General features: G+C 40.2%; 1 protein-coding gene across 2 annotated transcripts in view; it reads left to right on the top strand.

The window, feature by feature from the left end:
- CLIC5 (chloride intracellular channel 5) overlaps positions 1-18285 on the top strand; it is an 80757-nt gene extending 62472 nt beyond the window's left edge. For both annotated transcript variants that reach the window (XM_042032810.1, XM_042032811.1), the window contains exons 5-6: positions 6676-6857; positions 9111-18285. In XM_042032810.1, the coding sequence (XP_041888744.1) occupies positions 6676-6857; positions 9111-9278 (350 nt within the window). In that variant the 3' untranslated portion in view covers positions 9279-18285. The remainder of the gene's footprint in view (positions 1-6675; positions 6858-9110) is intronic.
- The last annotated feature ends 426 nt before the right edge of the window (positions 18286-18711 follow it).

Here is an 18711-nt window from a genome sequence, read left to right as displayed (position 1 = left end):
ACAGATTAAAGTTACAATACTCTCTTGAGCCAGCCTGAAAAAAAGAAATGAGCAGGATGGAGAAAAAAGAGACTGAAAATATGAATCCTTGGGTTTTAATCAGACTGTCAGGCTAGTGGAATGATACTATTTTCTTACCTTAAATTGCTGTTTCTTAGCTGGTTCCCCTCTCCTACCAGAGAACAGTATTGGGTCTCATATAATATCAAACTGTGAATCTGGAAGTGATCAGGAAAGGTGGTTTATTTTTTTAAAGGAAAAATAAATCTCAGATTGTTTGATTGAGACTGTGAATATTTATGTACTGTTCCCCCTTTTCCCTCATTGTGTATTTCACCAAGTTCATTTGCGTGTGTTACAGGATAAATCTTACTGGAGGGCAGTGGAAGAAAGCAGTAAAAAGGGAAAACATCAATCAGTGATCAAGGGTAGCAGCAGGAATCATTCATTTTTTTACATGGATCATGGTTTGTTGAACTTGCCTAGGCTTGACAATTAAGAACCTTGCAGTTGTGCCAAGGTCAGCCTCAGGTAGTTTCAGGTGTTGGCTACAAAAGACAAGATGTTGTTGCTGGCCTCCAATGACTTTGTAGCCTTATTGTCATAGGGATAATCACTTAGAAATAGGGCCACATATATTTGTCCTTGACTTGGAGAAAATGTTTTGTGACAAAAGTTTTATTTAAGAAAAATGCCATGGATGGTGTGGGTAACCTGATTTATTGGCACATGTGGGTGGAATTTTGTGAATAATAACTTGCTTTGGAAGGTAAAAGTATTTTCTCTCAAACTTTTTGAAACAGAAGGTTATTCTCCTTTTAATTTGGAAATGATATGTTAGTTTTTAAGATTACCAACATTTAAAAACTGATGTGAAAACAATTGGATGTCTAGGCATGACTTACTTAACCAACCGTCCTCAAACATGACTTTCTTGTTTTCATGTTTGTTTGGAAATATTGCATTATTTTGCTTAATGTTTGTTTAAAAAATTAACTATTTTTGCTCTTTTCACATAAATCAAGTAGTTTTTATGTTCAATTTGCTTAAAAATCTATTGTTCTTAGTACTCTGATTGTGCCCTCTATGCCTTGCATTTCTTTCCATAATAACTATCAAGTGAAATCCTTATCCTGCAAGAGGTTCCCCACAAACACATAAAAAAGGAGTCACCTCACCTCATTTTAGCTATTTTAAATTTAGGTATCCAGTCAGCCTATGAGAGAGAGTGGGAGAGAGAGTGAAGGAGAGATTGAGGCTCCTCTGGTGGTAATTTGGCTTTTCCTAGGCTACTATTTTAGGATGGAATTATTTGCCTTCCAGTGGCTCGTTCAGGCCACAGAGATTGGTGTTTATGTGCTTTGTCTGCTTTGCTGTTTCTCCTTGTCCCAGCATTAAGCAAGGAAGGAAATATTTGGAGTTCAAGGAAGGGGAAAAAGAGTCCTTGCCTGACCTCTGCAAACGCTGTGGGTGTGGGCAGCCTGAATTGGTTTTACTTTTTCCGAACCATTTTTCTTTTACTACTTTCTAGTTACTTTCCATTTTGCTTCAGCCTTATTTGACCCACTGAAAACAGAGATGGAAATGACTGATGACGCTGGAAGTTTTATGGTCGGTATTATTTCAAGGGTCAGATGAACTGATTATAATAGTATCTTTTGGCTTTAAAAGCTGCTGGAGAAATCCTAACCCCACTGAAGTCAACAATGAAGCAAAACTTCCATGGGCTTCAGGATAGCCAAAATTTCACCCTGAGTACCTATTAATGAATCTTTGTCATCTGGCCTTCTGCTTGGCTTGCAGGATTGCTCCATGCATTACATTTTCCAATGTTTTGTTCAGATGTAGTATAAGTACTTCAAAGCACAAGGATTTCTCTCCATCTCCTGGAAACAGTTGCACAGGCTAATAGTCTAAGGAAGTTTTTGCTTGAAAATTTGAGTAACAGAGCCAAAGTCTGTTCTTGGTTGAACTGGAGTAAATATGGAATAGCTTGTTGACAATGCAGCGTTACTCTTCTTTTATGTCAGTGTAACCGAGAGCCCAGTTTTGCCAATATTAACTTTTGTTACATTATTTGTATTTCTGTGCATATCAGAATTTGTTAATTTCATTGTTCAACATCAAGTAACCTTCTGCTGAAAACATAACATCATTGTGAATTAGGTATCATCAGCTAAATTGAACCTCACCCTGTGCATTTGACAGATGGTAATACATTCATTTAGTGTTCTGTGGTTGCTTTGAGGTTGGAAAGTGCTATTTTTCTGGCTTCTAACTCAGGATTCTTAAGTAAAGTTGTTTAAAATCATAGTTTTGAAGGGAGAAGAAAAATCACAAAAAGCTCATGAGGTTTTTTTTTTATTAATATTGTTGTTTACTATTGGTGGGATGACAAGGCAGGACCGTGATGGCTAGAAGTTGTCTTTGGCTACATAAGTAGCTCAGAATGAAGTAGAGAAGTCTGAGAGAGATGGTTCCACCATAGATTTTGTATATAAGTGGGTAGAACTTCTTGGAATTTGAGATTATATTAAATATATCCCAGTGGAAGCATTATGATGCTGGTGCCTTTGTGCTTGGTGATTCCACTGTCCAGAAAAATGGTTTCCAGGAGTTCAGACATTTCATCTGTTGCATGGATAAGCTGATGACAGGGCTTCTTTCTCAGAGCTGGTCACATTTGGGATCCCTAAGTTCCTACTGAAAGTCTGCAGGGTGGGGAAGCAATTGGAAGTAGAAATTTCGAAAGCAGCACAGAGCTGCATACTCAGGCCTGGTTCTACTTGGTGTTGTAATATTGAATTCTCCTCTCTGACATTACCAAGAAAATGCAAGAGTGAGGTTAGACACTTCAGGAAAAGTTCTCCCCACAGCTCATTTTGGGGTCACCAAGACCAAGTGTGGAAGAGAAAACTCCACTGAACACAGAGGAAGCTCTCAGGGTGTTTAATTCAAAGATATTCTTTTAATTACTCACTTCAGGGAAGATTAATCCCACCTATTAGCTGTTATCAGCAAACCTATTTAGTTATTTAATGATGTTTCCCAGAGGACAAGTTGCCAATGGAGTTAGGTGCTTAACCACTTCTGAAATTCACTGTGGGTGATACTCTCACAAATGGGGAATTAGAAATTTTTTAGTTCTTCACATATTTTTAAATGTCTTCATCCAGTCTGGTGCTGTGACGTGTTCACATGGCCCCTGCCCTGGTGAGTGCATCCTCTCCCCTGTCTTCTCAGTGGAAACAATGTAGTCATCCAGATTTTCATGAAATAGCCATAGTATGAGAAGTTTGGAATTAAATCCAAGTTTAAGGAATTAATCCAAGCTGAGTTTGGTCAGAAATGTGAGCCCAGGCAGTTCTTTCCTCAGGAAGAGTCCCAGAACATTCAGAGCTGTAGGCTATTCTGAAGAGGTTATTTCCTGGTCTCCATTGACAATTTTTCACCTTTCACATTATGCCTAAATATCTACCAGGTAAGAGAGAAAGTGAATCCCCCTTGAGTGGGGAATTCCCCAAGTACTTTCTCAAGGAATGTAAGATTTTGAATCATATAGATAAATCTGATGTGTCAGGGGATCTTAAAAAGTAGGATTTGCAACATGGATATTTGCACATGGATTTCAAAAAATGCCTTGGAATTGACAGCCTTTAAAAATGTGACCCTGTGCACCTAAAATCCATTTGATATGGCAATTTTTTTACTTTAATTCTCTTAGTTTTTCAAATTTTTTTCACTATTTAATTGGAAGGAGAGCAGTTTTCTCTTACTCACTTTTTTTCTATTTTCCAGACTGTTCTGAGAGGTTTAATAGAATCAGAAGAGTTTTAATTAAATAAATGGGGTCATTGGTGTCACAAGTAGTTGTTCAGTTCTTGACTTCCAGGATAGAAGATGGTCCTGACCGTGTGGTGATTTCCTTGTGAGATGTCAGGATCCTGTGGGTTCCAGCAGAGCCTGTGAATTAGGTCACAGATGTATTGAACCCCGAACATATGCTTATTTCTGGCCTAAAGCTGTCATATGCAAGTGCCAAGTATGAATTCAGATAGATGTTTTTCTCACTGTCACAAACAGGCTTCACTCCAGGCATTGTTTTTGGGACAGCTGTGACACACTTTGATAGAGCAATGAGAGCAAAAAAACCCACCCCAAACCCTAATAAGTTCCAGAAAAGTTACATAAACACACCTCACCTGCTGCTCCTGTCTCCATGCACACACCTGACTGACCCTTATGGTTAGCATAAAGCATCAAACATCCTCCTGACGCTGGAATATTGCTCAGATGACTTGGAGAACCAACAGTCCTGCTGGGTGAAGGGAATACTGGAAAGTGGTCAGTGTTGAGCCAGTTCTCTAAAATCCAGATGAACAAAATTGAATTAAATCACAGTAATTCGAGTCCATTGTCTCTACATGAACACACTGTAAGAGGACACAGTCTGAGGCTGACCAAGAGAAGCAGAACTGTCTATTCAACAGGTGTTACAGGTCAAACCAAAAAGAGATCACTAAATCCTTTGAGTGCTGCCACACTCCACAGTTCCTACCCTCCTGTGGAAGTTGTAAGGCAGGACAGCTGCAGGCGATTAAAGGCACCACTGCCAGCATCTGACAGTAGAATGTCAGTGTCAAAATTCAATTTGAATTGATTAAATGAGGGATAGCAACACTTTTGTTTTATGGATGGCAGCACTTCAGTCGCTTTAGATGCTCTGCTTTCAGAAATAAAATTCCTTCCCTCCCTGCTATGTTTGTGGGGGTGTTTTCAGTGGGATCACAGTCATTTCTCCAGTCAATCAATTAAGCCAGGGTTTGCCACTGTGTCTCAGAGTCAGCCACAAAAGAGCTGGTGTGGTTCCCTGGTGCTGGGCCAAGAGGCTTCAGTGGGAGCAAAGCATCAAGCGGCTTAATCTGACTTCCACTGCTGGCACAGGTTTAATGGATGTTAGGGCAGCAGAGAAATCATGTTCTGTGGTGTTCAGCTCCTGCTCTCTCAGTGGCCCTGGATGTGCTGCCTTTCTCCCTGTGCCAAAAGCACAGGGGTAGCTGACAGCAAAGCCTGTGGAGTTACCTGTGCCAGGAAGGCTCTCTGTGAAAGGTGATTGCTGCAGCCCTTTAGAGCGCCTGTTGTGGTCCATAAATATATTTAGAACCATAGAATCGTAGAATTGTTTGGGTTGGAAAACACCTTAAAGACCATCTAGTTGCACCCCCCTGCCATGGACACCTCCCACTATCCCAGTTTGCTCCAAGCCCCATCCAGCCTGGCTTTGAGCACTGGCAGGAATGGGGCCACAGCTTTTCTGGGCAGCCTGTTCCAGTGCCTCACTATTTCACAGTCAAGAATTTCTTGCATATAATCAACCAAATTTCCCCTGTTTCAGTTTGAACCCATTGCTCCTTGGACTTTATCTCCATAGGCCTTGTAGTGCTACATCACCTGAGTAACTCTCCCCTAAGTTCAGTGGCAGTAAGTTACTCAGAGACATAAGATTTTACAGTATTAAGCCATTAATACTGACTCCAGCCTACATCTGCAGCAGGTATAAATCACTGCAGGTAATTTTCACCAGCTGAAATTCTGGCCCTAAGCCCAAAAGTCATGTTGTTATTTTTTCACATTGTAAATTCTTGCTGTTTCTTATTTATGTTGCTTTAGCACTTTGGGGCACTTGTGGGGGACCAGGACTCCATCATGCTTTTCACCTTTCAAACAGAAACACGAAAGACCCTTCTTTCCCCCAAGTGTTTGCAGTTTAAGTAAGACACAAATCTGCATAGAGTTATTCAGGTTTTTGTAAGTGCATTATTTCAAGCAAATTTTTCTGTTATCCTGAGAGTGAAGCATAAGAACACAAATTCCTTGCCTGGGTGAAAAATTTCCACTCTGCTGTAGAGGTCTACGTGGCATTTGAAGACTGGAATTTGTTGGAGATGGCACCAGTGTGGGACGTGATCTTCAGTAACTGAACTAAGAGGTCTGGAGTCTCCTTTCCATTGAGAGACCCTATTTGAGATCTCTCAAAAAGAGCATTTGCACCCAAGCTGAACCAGAGTAAAATGGGAATTTTAACACTGGCTAATATCTAATTTGTAGTATATCTTTCAGCTGCACGGAGCTCTGGTTAGCATCTTTGGAATTACTGCTATTGCCTTTAATTACTCTGGAAGGGGGTTGAAAGAAGTAAAACTAAGGCTTGACAGAGCTGAAGTAATGCTAGAAAATTCTTCTTCATTGCAGTCCTACATGGCTGGTTAGAAAAATGAAGGAGCAGTGTACAGCGTTCCAGTTCCTGTGTGATGGCTTTCAACAGACCAGAAGAATATCATAGGGAATATGTGGGTTTTTGGTGTATCATATTGACAAGTTGTTTTTTTCTTTCTGTGATCTCTTTCATGCTTTTTGTTGTTTGTCAGGAGAAGACATGGCACACCAAGGTCCCTGTGTCCCTTTTCCCATTGCAGGATGAGCTTTATCCTCAGGCAGACATACCTTGCTGGGCTACTTTGCCATTGGATTGTGTAGGCTTTGGAGCACAAATTAACAGCAAAGAAATTGGTTCTTGGCTTTTTTCTAGGCACTACTGTAGCCATTGAAAATGAGTGTTTATTAACAATTCTTATCCTGCCCTAATCACTTATTCTTTGCTTTTTTTTGGGCAAGCTCTTGAAAGGGGCTTGGTGAAGGCTCTGAAGAAGCTGGATGATTACCTGAGAACTCCCCTGCCAGAGGAGGTTGATGCAGACAGCACTGAAGAGGAGAAAGTATCTAAACGCAAGTTTCTGGATGGAGATGACCTGACGCTTGCTGACTGCAACCTTCTGCCCAAACTCCACGTTGTCAAGGTAAAAGATATCATCAGATCGTCAAAGAAGCCTTATCTGACACTGATGTGCCTTGCTCTGACAGCTGAGTGCTAAAGCCAATGTGTATTTCAGCAGAGAGACTTAGAAGAGCAGTTTGAAACACACTTTTGCTTGTCAGTGTTTCCTACAGGTTAACTAAAGGAACTTATATTTAGTACATGGGAAAACTGTCCCATCACTAATATAGTGGTGAAGACAATATTAAGTTCTAGGTGTCTTGTCTCTTTATTTTTACCCTGCTGCAAGTAACAGCAGCATTTCATATTAATTAGTTCCTAATACCCTTAAGAAACATGTCAAATCTTTAGTCAGTTCCCACCCATTTGTAACTTAAGAGCAGCAGTCCATCTCTTTGGGGAATATTTATTCCATCTGGTATTTCACACAGAGAAGTTAACAAATCAAAGTCACTGCCAAGGTCCAGGATTTAAGATATACTATGGTTGCTGGTATAGTGCAAATCATGTACATCATCTTGACTTCTAAATGTTGCATTTATTTTATTTATCAGATGACATGTTGCTTTAGAATAACCCAAGTACCTGGCAGACCTTGGCAAGCTAGCGAGCTAGGAATTAAAGCCAAGTCATGCATCTAATTTGGCTCTGTGAGCCAAAACATAAACTGAGCCTGGGAGCTGACTGCACACATGCAAAAAGGAAAAAAAAAAATTAAAAAGCACATAAGTCACCAGGTAAGAAATGTGATAATATCCTCACAGGTTTAGCACTTTTTCTGGCTCGTCTTCATTGGCGACGTTGGAGTCAGACAATGCAAAATGAATGTGTGGCCCCTCACTGGTTCTTGTCTCCTGGGGATGAAATGAAAGACGTCAAAAGAGAATTAAATTTTTTCTCAGACAAGCATAGCCATAGGATATTGCCTGAAAAGCATTTTACAGATAGAAGAAAAGGGTAAATTGTTTTTTCATTTGATGGAAGATGTGTGTTGGAAATTTTGAAAATGTTGACTTAAGTTGCTCAGCAGGTTTTATCTTCCCCATATGCGTGTGAAGCATAATGGAAGGCAAGAATGCTTAATTAAATGCAGTTTAGGACAGGATTTGGGCTTGCATATACAAAATGGATCCTGGTAATAAAAACAAATCACAGTTATTTCTGAGAACATGACTATCCTAAGAAATCTGAGATGGAAAACAGCTCTACCATGTGCTTTAAAAATAAAGGGGAACTCTGTGGCACATATGTATGTAATTTATGCCCAGGAACAATTTTATACTGTCAGAAAAATTAGAGATTGGAAGCACACATTAAATTAGCTAATCCATCCCTTCCTATCAGCTAGTTCACTCTGTCACCACAAGCTTATTCTATATGGTATATTCTTATAGGGAAACTGAAATATCCCAATCCAGCAAGGTACTTAACCAACCAACTAGCTTTAAGTACACATTAATCCCATTGACTTCAATGGGACTGTACAGGTGCTTAAAATTAAGTATGCACTTAACTATTTTCCTGAATAAGGGCCTGAGTGTTTTTAGAAATCAAAAAATTGCCTTGATAGACAATTTCCTAGTCTAAAAAGTCTTGAAATAACCATTTTCTCCCTCAGTTTACCCCAATGCTCCTGTTTCTAATAGATGCTAAATCTGTTAGATTAGATCATGGTTTCCTAACCATGGTGCCCATACCACCCTGAATTTTTCCTTTTCATGAACACGGAGACAGCCTTCCAACAGCTGTAGGTGCTTATATCCTCTGACACAATTGGCCAGGCAAAATATATTACATATATTAAAAATATAATACCATATACATATATAAAATAATGTTAAATATAACAATTAATATGAAAACATGTTATTATCATTACTAATGCCTTTCTCTTAAATCTTTCTTGCTTTTTATGATTCAGCCCCTTCTTATGTGGTTTCTCAGCTTTAAGTGAGGTACTTAAGACTTGCAAAAAGCCCCCAAAACCCCTAATATGGTAAAATCAATGAAATTCAAGTACCGTAACAGTTGCAATTTGGTGACAGTAGCCAGGTTGTTGCTTTAGAGTGTCCTTAGGCCAAGCAGCAGCCTTGCAAGGTAGAGGACAACCAGCAGTCACTTCTCAGGCTTTTCTGGAAGTCCCCAATTCTCCAAACATTCCTCTCGTTTGCTATCAATTATATGACAGAAAAGAGCAAGAAGCTCCCTAAGAAGGAATCTGGAGATACATCACCAGTGAGGTGGTTTTTTTTCCTGTGTTTTATCTTTTCTTTAGATTGTTGCAAAGAAATACCGCAACTTCGAGTTCCCGGCGGAGATGACGGGGCTGTGGCGGTACCTGAAGAATGCCTACGCCAGGGACGAGTTCACCAACACCTGTGCAGCAGACAAAGAAATCGAGCAAGCCTATGCAGATGTGGCCAAGAGGCTCAGCAAGTCCTAACTGTCCCCAGCCGTGGCTCAGTATCCCCTTTTACAGACTCTGCTCCTTGTTGCCTTAAGATGTACTTCATCCTTATGTTGTCTGGTTGGCATCCCTATGACTTCACCTGTTCCAAGTGTATTGGGCAGGGACAAATCTGCCTCTCCCTGGAGAAAAGAGAAGGCAGCTCGTGTGGGGGGGTGGAGACCCTTTGAAGTCTAATCCAAGATCTGGCTCAACTAGTATTATTTGCAATCAGTATTAGAAATGAGCCCACTTGACTAGTTTCTTGTTCTGTGTTGGGGGTACATCACTACCTGTATTCTTTAGAGTTTTAAAAATAGCTGAAATTTCAGGTAAGAGAGTTAGGAACACATAGAACTGGTTCTTCTCTAGGTTATTTCAAGGACGCTTTTTTTCCCCAGTTCTATTAAGATCCTTGAGGCATGAACAAAATACAAGAGAGAGAGAGAGGGGGAAAATAGGAGTTTGACCCTAAAGCAGAAATGCTCTTAGCAGTTATATTTAAATAAACTCTCTGAATGCATCTTGTGTCTTAGCAGGCCCAGGAGTTTATTGGGTATTTATTTTTAACTTGGCACAAGAGGGGGAAGCCTGAGTGAATATGTCAGACTTGCAGATGCTACTCTGCATAAAATTTGCATGGTGGTGTTGGATCTGAATGTTTAAAGCAAAAGACAGTGAATGAGCAATTGAGCAGGCAGCCCTTGGAAGAGCAGGGCCTGTGCCAAAATGCCCAGTGGATCTGCTGGTTGGTAAAGACAGACAGACACAGCAATAACAGGGGCAGCAGATTGACTCCAGCACCCACAGAGGGAATTGGCACAGCAAACCAAACCACGTAGGATATTGTCGTCTTGACTGTATGGTTGCCAGTTCCTTTATAATTGCTATCTTGGGAAACTTGGATCAGCAGTGGGAAGCTGTCGCTGCACACGGATTCCAGGCAGGGGAAGTGCATTTGTCGCCTTGGGTTCCAGATGGGTCACTTTCAAGTGCTCATCATCTCACCCCAGGAGGAGTTTGCTGTGAGAGCCTCAATGAGGCCAGGCTGGCATAGTGAGAGGCATGTTTCCAGCCAGGAATTCAGCAAGTGTGCTAGCAGAAATCCATGCATGATGCCTCAATTCCACTCGTCCAGGCTTTATTGATCCAGGTTCCAAGATTCTGAATTAGGTTTTCTTCTAAAAGAGATGATTTTGCTCTGTCTGCGGTGTCTGCCTGGCACTTCTGCTTTACACTAGTGATTGTTTGCCCGTTCCTTTAGCAAATTCAGAATGACAGCTCTTTCACTTGAAACTCTTGTGCTCCAGTATGTGCAGCAGAGCACATGGCTCAGAGGTTTCAGTTTGGGGGAGATTTATTCCTGTTTTAAAAGATAAAGTGAAGGTGAGCTGTAACCTAATGTGGCTCCTCTTCTGATCAGAGCTACTAGAGCTGCACTGATTTGAGGGGAACCCAAAGCTGGTGAGCTGTGACCAAGGGGAACCTCACAGCAGACTTGTTTCCAGCCAGAGAGCTGGGAATGTGGAACAACATTGAAAGTCAGGCTCTGCCGTGTGATGCTGATGACAATCTGAAACCATCCTTTTGCTTTGGTGGGATAATTCCACTTTTCACACTAACCCAGCTGGGAGCAGAATGTTGTTCATTGACTGAAGAGAGTTTGCAGTTGACTATTGTTTCGCATGCAATGGTCAATTTGTTCTGAACTTTCAAAACCTTGGAAGAAAATCCATGAACTCCCAAGTCTTCTCCTAGAATGGGCTATTTTAGCATTGGCTAGACTGGAGGGCAAAGGTTTGCACTCTTTAAAATATTGCTGAGAAATCAGCTGGCTCAGAGAACACTAATAGCAGCCAGAAAAATCTAATGAGATTAGAAGTGTCTGCACAAGCACATGTGGCTTGTTAAAAACATTTCTTCATGAGATTGGAATTATTGTGATATTATTTTCCTTTTTTTCTTTTTTAAAATTCCTGCAATTAATTATTTATTTATTTATTTATCTTAATTGACTTGATCCTTTCTTTCTGTCTTTCTGGTTTTTGTTTTCACTCAGCACATGGGTCAGGACGGTTCAGTCAGTTTAGAAAAGTGTTATTAGCAAAGCTCTGAAAATTTATTCCTAGTGGAAAGTCTTCTCTCTGATCAATGGTCCTGGGGATTTTTTACTTTCAATATGACCCTGTCAATCAACACAAACTACATTTTTCTCAGTTGTCTTTTCCCAGGTTTGCACTTCAATCAGTAGCTTTGTTTAGTCACAGTTGCAGTGAATCTTTGAATAAAAGGCATGGAAGAAGATGCAGATTCTTGTTCTCTGCTTATTATATTTAGCTCCTAAAAGAAGACTGTGCAAACATGCAGCAGATCTCAGGCAGGTGAACCAGGGTCTGCCCTGATTTCCGTCTCAGAATCTTCATCATTTTGCTGAATCTCATAGTTCTGAAATGCTCTTATATGGTTGGTTTTGTTTTTCATACAAGAGGGCCAAATCACAGTTTATTTCAGTGACCTCAAACTGCATCTGTTTTTAAAAAATTATGTTTAATAATGGTTGGGCTTATATCAAAAAGAAAATGATCTATAAATGCAATGAGCTTTTTCTAAGATGATTTCCATGTTCTTAAAAAACTTTTTAAGATTTCATAATAAAATCTGAAACTCCACAGGCTAATATTTTTTAAATTAATTACAAAAAAATCCTTAAATAGTTTCATTTTTCATGCAATATTCCAAAATATCTAGATAAAATATAATGATGGATATGAGAAAATATTAGAGGGAAATGGAGCAGTTTTCAGTTATGGTGCCGGTTCTGTCTGAATTCAGTTCTCACTCTGCATCCTAGCTTTTCATTTTACTCATAACTTTATTATAGGCTGATCCAAGATTAGGGACAGGTTCAGGCATTCCCTGACCTTTATTTGGGTTTGAAATTCAAGCTCATCTTTTCAGATCTGTAACTTTCACTCACCTTTGTGCTTTTTGGCTTTATCCATAGCCAGAAGCAGGAAATACTGGAAATCCTACATAGAAAAGTGTTTTGCTAAGATTTTGAGCTCAGTTCTCAAGACTCAGGATCCATCATCAATGAGATTTTAAAGGGCTCCAGACGCCTTTAGGCAGAGTATTTTTGTATTCCATTGTATTTAGAATTATAAGTAATAAATATTAATCATACAGGATTCTATATCTACATTGGCAAGGCAGCATTTTTGAAAAGAATCTAAGTGACAAGACAGACATTGCAGATTTACAATAACTTTGTTCATAAATTTTTTTGCAAGATGTAAAGAAAGACATAGTGCAGAGAGGGAAGAAGCCAACAATGTGGATTTAATCATCTACATTTCAGAAATGCAGACCAAATGTCTGTGAAGATGTCCATTTCATCCAAACATTTCTTAGATATTTATTTCAAAGCTCCCTGCTCAGTCAATCCAACACTCTATTCATATTGGAATGAATATTGATTTTTCTTCTATTAGCAGTGGTATGGGAGTTCTTGAGGATCCCATAGATTAGTTACCCTTACTCTCTGTTAGATTGTTTGAATTGCCAGGAGGTCATTTTGCAGCACAGGTAGGACTAAGAGTATCCTTTTAAAGTCTGTTTAAACTAGGGCTTCTGAGAAACATTTTTTCCTATAGAAATCATATAATGATATTGCTTTATCAGGTCTAGTGTAGAATACAGAGCTACAGGTTACTCCTCTGCTTGCATCAACTGAAAAGCCACTGCCAGGGGGGGAATGACAGTCTATAGCACAAGGAAAATAGACAGCTTTGTTTCCTACAAGAAACTCAGCTGAATTCCATATAACATTTATTTAAAAATATATATTTATTTTATTTTAACCCCTCAACACCTTTCTCCCTCTCTTGTCTGTGCTCAAATTCAGTTCCAAGTTAGTCATAACCATTTCCTCAGTGATTAGTAGCAGGATTCTTGTGGATGGACACATGGAAAACTGTGTTTTAGTGTAACCCTTCCATCTGGTAGGATGAAGCCCCCTGTCTGCATCACCTGAGTTTGGCTAATTAGCTGAGTTGAAAGTATTGCAAAAATTTAGCCAGTGGAAATCACACTCCTGTAAAACCAGAAGCACATGGAAGCATTATTTTTTAAAAAAATGAATAGGTGTTTTAAAGAAAAAATACCCCAAAACTCTTGTGTCCTTCTTCATGTGTATTCTTTTAGGCATCAGGAAGTTTTCCTTTGTTTATTACTCTTCTAGATGTATTTATTATTCTTGAATTACTTTTGATAGTAAGAAATATTTTTTCCACTAAGATTTTGCCTTTTTGCTGAATCTTTCTTCTCTTCATTAATTTTGATGTCTGCAATGACTTAGTAATTCCAGAGGAGGCAGGAAAGCTGTGAGGTTTATACTTGTTGAGAAGTTGAAGGAGGTAATGATTTTTCTTTTTTTTTTCTTTTTTTAGAAAACAGTATTAAAGCATTAAAAAAAAAAAGTGTCTTTTCATCTGGGATACTTTAACCAGGAGTGATATACTGTTTAGTCTGGACTGTGAATTTCAGCACAGACAGGAGCAAGGCAGCATGTTGAGGGTGGCTTTGCCTAGGGGTTTCTCTGAGGTAGTAGACGTGTTCCCTCTAAGTCACAAATTTCTCATTTCCTCCTTTCAGGAGGGATGTGCTGGTTTGGACCCTGGACTATGACAGTGCTCAGCAGTGAAAAGAGGAGTCCTGTTCCCTTTTCTCCCCTTCCAGCTCACATGCAGGGAAAGCAGAGAGCATTCAGCTGCTTTATTTCCTTGTCCCACATTCCAGACAGCACTCGGCCCCAGAAAGGCCCAGAAACCCCATCCAATGCTATTTTCCAAAGCTTGATCTGTCCATTTTTTAACACGTGACATAAAAGCCTGTAGAATCACGTGTAACCCCTCAGGCACTCCCCAGATAGGACTCAGCAGCCTCTCAGAGACTGTAGCAATCATCTTATTCCCCTGTTGCCCCAAATCATTCCCCTTTCACCATTCACTGGAGAGATGCTAATCCTGAAAACACTCCCCAGGATACGTTTGAATGTGGTGTATTTGAGTTGTGCTCATCAGCTAAGCAGCTCTGAATGGTGACATTGTCACAGCTCAGCAGGTCATGCCTCTGCTGCCAAGGGGACCCACCACCTGCTGGAGGAGCCGAAACTGCTCCACCAGAGATGGTGCAACCGTGATGAAAGGTTTGAGGGCCACCTTTCCTCCTGCCTGGCTCCCTGTCTGAAGTGTTAGAGCTCAGCTGGAGCCATGATCCAGTGCTAATGAGCATTTCTGGCTTCCAGCATGTGAATAGGGACTACTGATGTGTTTAATGTTAAACATGTGCTTGCCTGCCTGCCTGGAGAGGGGCCGAGAAGTCATGACAGAAAAGCCTGTTTTAACGAAGGGCATTATTTTTCTCTTCCCTTTGAAATCTGGTGGCAAAATTCCCAGTGGGGGAATTCCCAATAGGAATTCCCAGTAAAGCCAAAGGCGGCATAAGCATGAAGATGTTTCTAGTGCAGAGAGAACAGCGTACACCCAGGAAGAAAAGGAGGCAGCAGTGACATAAAGGGTCTTAGTGCAGAAGGAGGACACCAGGTGGCAACTGGAGGGACACGAGTGGTGCTGCCAGGCTCTGTTCTGGTCCCATGGGGGGTTTCAGAGTGGAGCTGGGACCAGGCTATGCTGGCAGTGTAATGCCAAGGCATGTTCTGCTGTATCTCCAACCACACTCCCTATGGTGGTATCCCACAGCACAACGATGCCTCCATTGTGTCTGCCTCACTCTTATTATGAAGTGGCTTCTCTAAAGAAAGCTAAGAAGGGTGGGGGATTTTTTTTTTTTTATGTATACATGAAGTGAAAACAATCCAAATATGCTTTAATGGTTCTCAACATGATACTGTCAATTCTCACCACAGGGTGGAATTTGTTGGTGGAAATTAAATTAAATTAAATTAAAGCAGAAAAGCTTGGCTATTGCTAATGGGTACTACTGGGAGCCCTAAAAGCAGTGTGCAGTGTAGAATCATAAGAGGAGTGAACATCCTTTAATTCCCAGAATTGCTTGGGTTTCAGAGGGTCATTTTAGCCTATTCTACTGCACTGCTGAGAAGTTGCTCTTTCCCTGTCTCTCTAGGTCTATAAACTGAAGAATTTGGGAAATGGCTACGGGCACCAAATTAGTCTTTTTCACTCCTTTTTTTTCCTCCTTCATTAAATTAACTACTTTAGTTTGGAAGTAAGCAATAAGTAAGTAGAATTTGCAAACAGTAGATTTCTCTACTCTTTCATTAAGAAAGTTTTTAAGAGCTTTCAGGAAATGAGAGGTTATCTCCAGCTTTGGGAATAAACTGCAGTATAAAATACAAATGGAAGTGGGATTCTGATTAAATTATTGAAGCAGAAAGATTGCAGTTTGTTTTAAGGAACATGCTTAGGAGTAAGCAAACAGAATATTCCAGATACTGCAATAGGGGCTTCAGATTCAGTTCTAGTTTCTGGTTTGAGTTTTTAGGGTTTGTGTTTGTTTTTTTGGGTTCTTTTAAATTACCTATTGTACAACGCAAAAACTATATATATACATACACATATATATATTTTCAGAGTATTTATCTGCATTATTTAATTCAATAATGCTGTGAAGTTTGTTGGGATGGAAGGTGGCATAAAGAGGAAAACTTACACTCTTGAAACAGCACGATTATTTCTATGTCTTTGATTTGGTTCCCACTGGAATAAACACGAACCACACCACTTAGTTGTGTGGAAGCAGGATCTCAACTTCACAGACCCCGAAAGTTTGGCACTCCCTTGGAGGACAAGGTAATTTGCTGTTTAGCAATCTGAGCCTTGCAGTGGGCATAATGTGTTTTGAAGGTGTCCGGAGCCGTCCTTGGGTGAAGGAGCCATGCTTGCAAAGGACCACAGTGAATCCCCTGCTGTTTCAAAATGAGATTAAGCCATCATGAGATGTGGACTGGCTAACCCCAAACCAGACACATTCGCCTGCAGCACAGCCGCTAAATTGGTCTGACATCAGGAACCACAGCGAAGGAGCTTGGCCTCAGAAGTGAGTCAAAGCAGCATCTTTGTCACCAGTCATTTTCTATTTATAATGACACAGATCTATTTTATAATCACAGGGAGGCACAACAGGAGTGTGCTTTGTTCTGCCTAAATCGCATTTCTCGTGCGGGTGCGTTTAAACACAGCCCTTGGCCTCTTGCCCCACACCACACACACCCAGGGCGGGTAGTTCTGGCACAACAATGCACACCCTGTCGTGCTTGAATGCTCAAAGTCTCCAGTGCTGGAGCAATAAACTCCTGCTAAATGGCTTAAAAATGTTCCCTTAAGTGCACCGAGCTGCCCCGCTGCTGCCTCACTTCTCATTTCCAATGCCTGTTCTGTTTCTAAGCCTTGTGTTTCGAAGAAACCAGGAGTATGTTGTGTTGTTTAGTGATGGAAATTGCTGGGCAGTATTAACAGTAAGAATTTGGGGTGAAAAACCCCAATCCCCAACCCAACCCTCTTTCCTGATGCAAACCTGACAGCTTTTGCTCCTGACTGTGTTTTCAGAGGCTATGAACAAATTCCCAACAGCTGCTTGGTTTGGTTCCTGGAGGATGGGTCCTCATCTGTGCAAACCCTCAGAGCTATGATGGTAACCCCCCTTTGCTCCCTTTCGTCCTTTCCTTTTTTTTTTAAATGAAGGGTCCTGCTGTGTATTTCCTAGAAAATTATGATCTAGAGATCAATAGATTTATTTTTGTAACCTGGTTTCAGTTCTAAAGCCTGAAGATCAAAACCAAGTTGCATAGTAAGATTTGGGTGTGAGCAGAAGTGCTTTTTCCCCCTCCCAGACCTACTTGCTTTCAAATCCTGACTCATTTGGGGCACAATTCTGGTTACTTTGAGGGGGTCTGAGGTTTAAAGTGACGAAGGGGAGCCCACTGATGGCAGGAACCAGTCTGGAAGTCTTAAGAGATATGTGAACAAGTTTCCTATCAGTGCATGAGCAACCTGTGCAGAGACCTGCATAGCCCCAATGGACCCACAGATGCTTAAAAACTGCACTGACATTCAAGGGCAAAATTTGGGCAGTGAACCATGACGTGATGATCAGACATGGTACCTCTTCAGCATGTTATACAGGCAAAAATAGCTCATTTGAAAGGACACTCAAATATTTAGATACTGGTCAGGACCTGAGTTCACAACTGGATTTTCTCCTCCAAAATGTCATTAATCCCAGAAATGCCTAATGGCTTCAGGACTCCCACCTGAAGTACTGGGCTAAAAGCACGATCAGGAACCCTTATGGAGAAAGCATAAACTCAGGTCTTTAAACTGAGACCTGGTAAGCTTCAAAGAAAAGTAATTTATTTGTAAACAACTATTTTATGGTGTCTGACAGTGAAAAGTAACTGTGCATCCAGGGGTCTCCATCAGATAAGAAAGAGAGCCAGGATAAAATCCCTTTGCATACTTGTGTTTTTCAGTCAAGGAACAGCCTCTCTTAATGTGTAATTTTAGATTAGATTGCTACCTTTTGGGGTAGGAACTATGTATTTGTTCTCTGCATGTGCAGCTCCTTACGTGACAGGACCCTGATTAGGGCCTTTGTGTGCTGCTCTAACCCTCATAGTCTACAATAATAGGAAAAATATTACTAAAATGTCATTGCAGTTCGCCTTTAATATTATGATTGTGAGACTACTCTGTCAACTGTGAATAAAATAATGTCCTTTTTGTATAATAGGTAGTATATTTTATTATTGAAAAAAGAGTTAATTTAATTTTTAAACACAAAAAAATGTATCTGCTCATTGTTTCATTTTAGGCCTTTGAATATATAAGCAAATACTTCTTTTGTATCCTTCAAATGAGTATGTGTTAAATGAAGAAACCCACCTTCCTGAATTGGAACTGTTTATAATTATATTCCAAGAGTGATTAACACCTGATAATTTGAATAAAAGTGGTTTATTTTCTCATTGGGTTATGGCTGAACTTTTGTTTAATTTTGTTAATTGTTTTTTTTGAAACAGGCAACTTTTCTTTGCCTGCAAGAAAAAAAAAAGTGTGCTCAGAGCTTGAATACAGCTATAGTCATTCCTTACTCTAAGAATGGGATATGAGAACTGGTGGGGTTATGATGCACATCTATAAAATAATGGACAGGGCAAAATGGGGTGTGACTATTCACTATTTCGCATATCAGAGGTTATGTCTTCCTAATGAAATAATCAAGCAGCAAGCTTAAAGCAATCAGAAAGAATAAACTTTTTACTCAATGTGTAATTAAACTTTGGAGCCCTTTACTGGATGATGCTGTGCAGATCAAAATGAATATGGGCTTCAAATATGGACATACCAACTTCCTGAAGAACAGATCCATTTGTGTTGTTAAACATGAAACT

Source organism: Corvus kubaryi, unplaced genomic scaffold (genome assembly GCF_017639235.1).
Source record: "Corvus kubaryi isolate FWS band 111438036 unplaced genomic scaffold, C.kubaryi_AGA036_p1.0 37354, whole genome shotgun sequence".
In the NCBI taxonomy this organism is placed as follows: domain Eukaryota; kingdom Metazoa; phylum Chordata; class Aves; order Passeriformes; family Corvidae; genus Corvus; species Corvus kubaryi.
The sequence above is the reverse complement of the archived record's forward strand: the minus strand, read 5'-3'. Positions and strand labels throughout refer to the sequence as shown.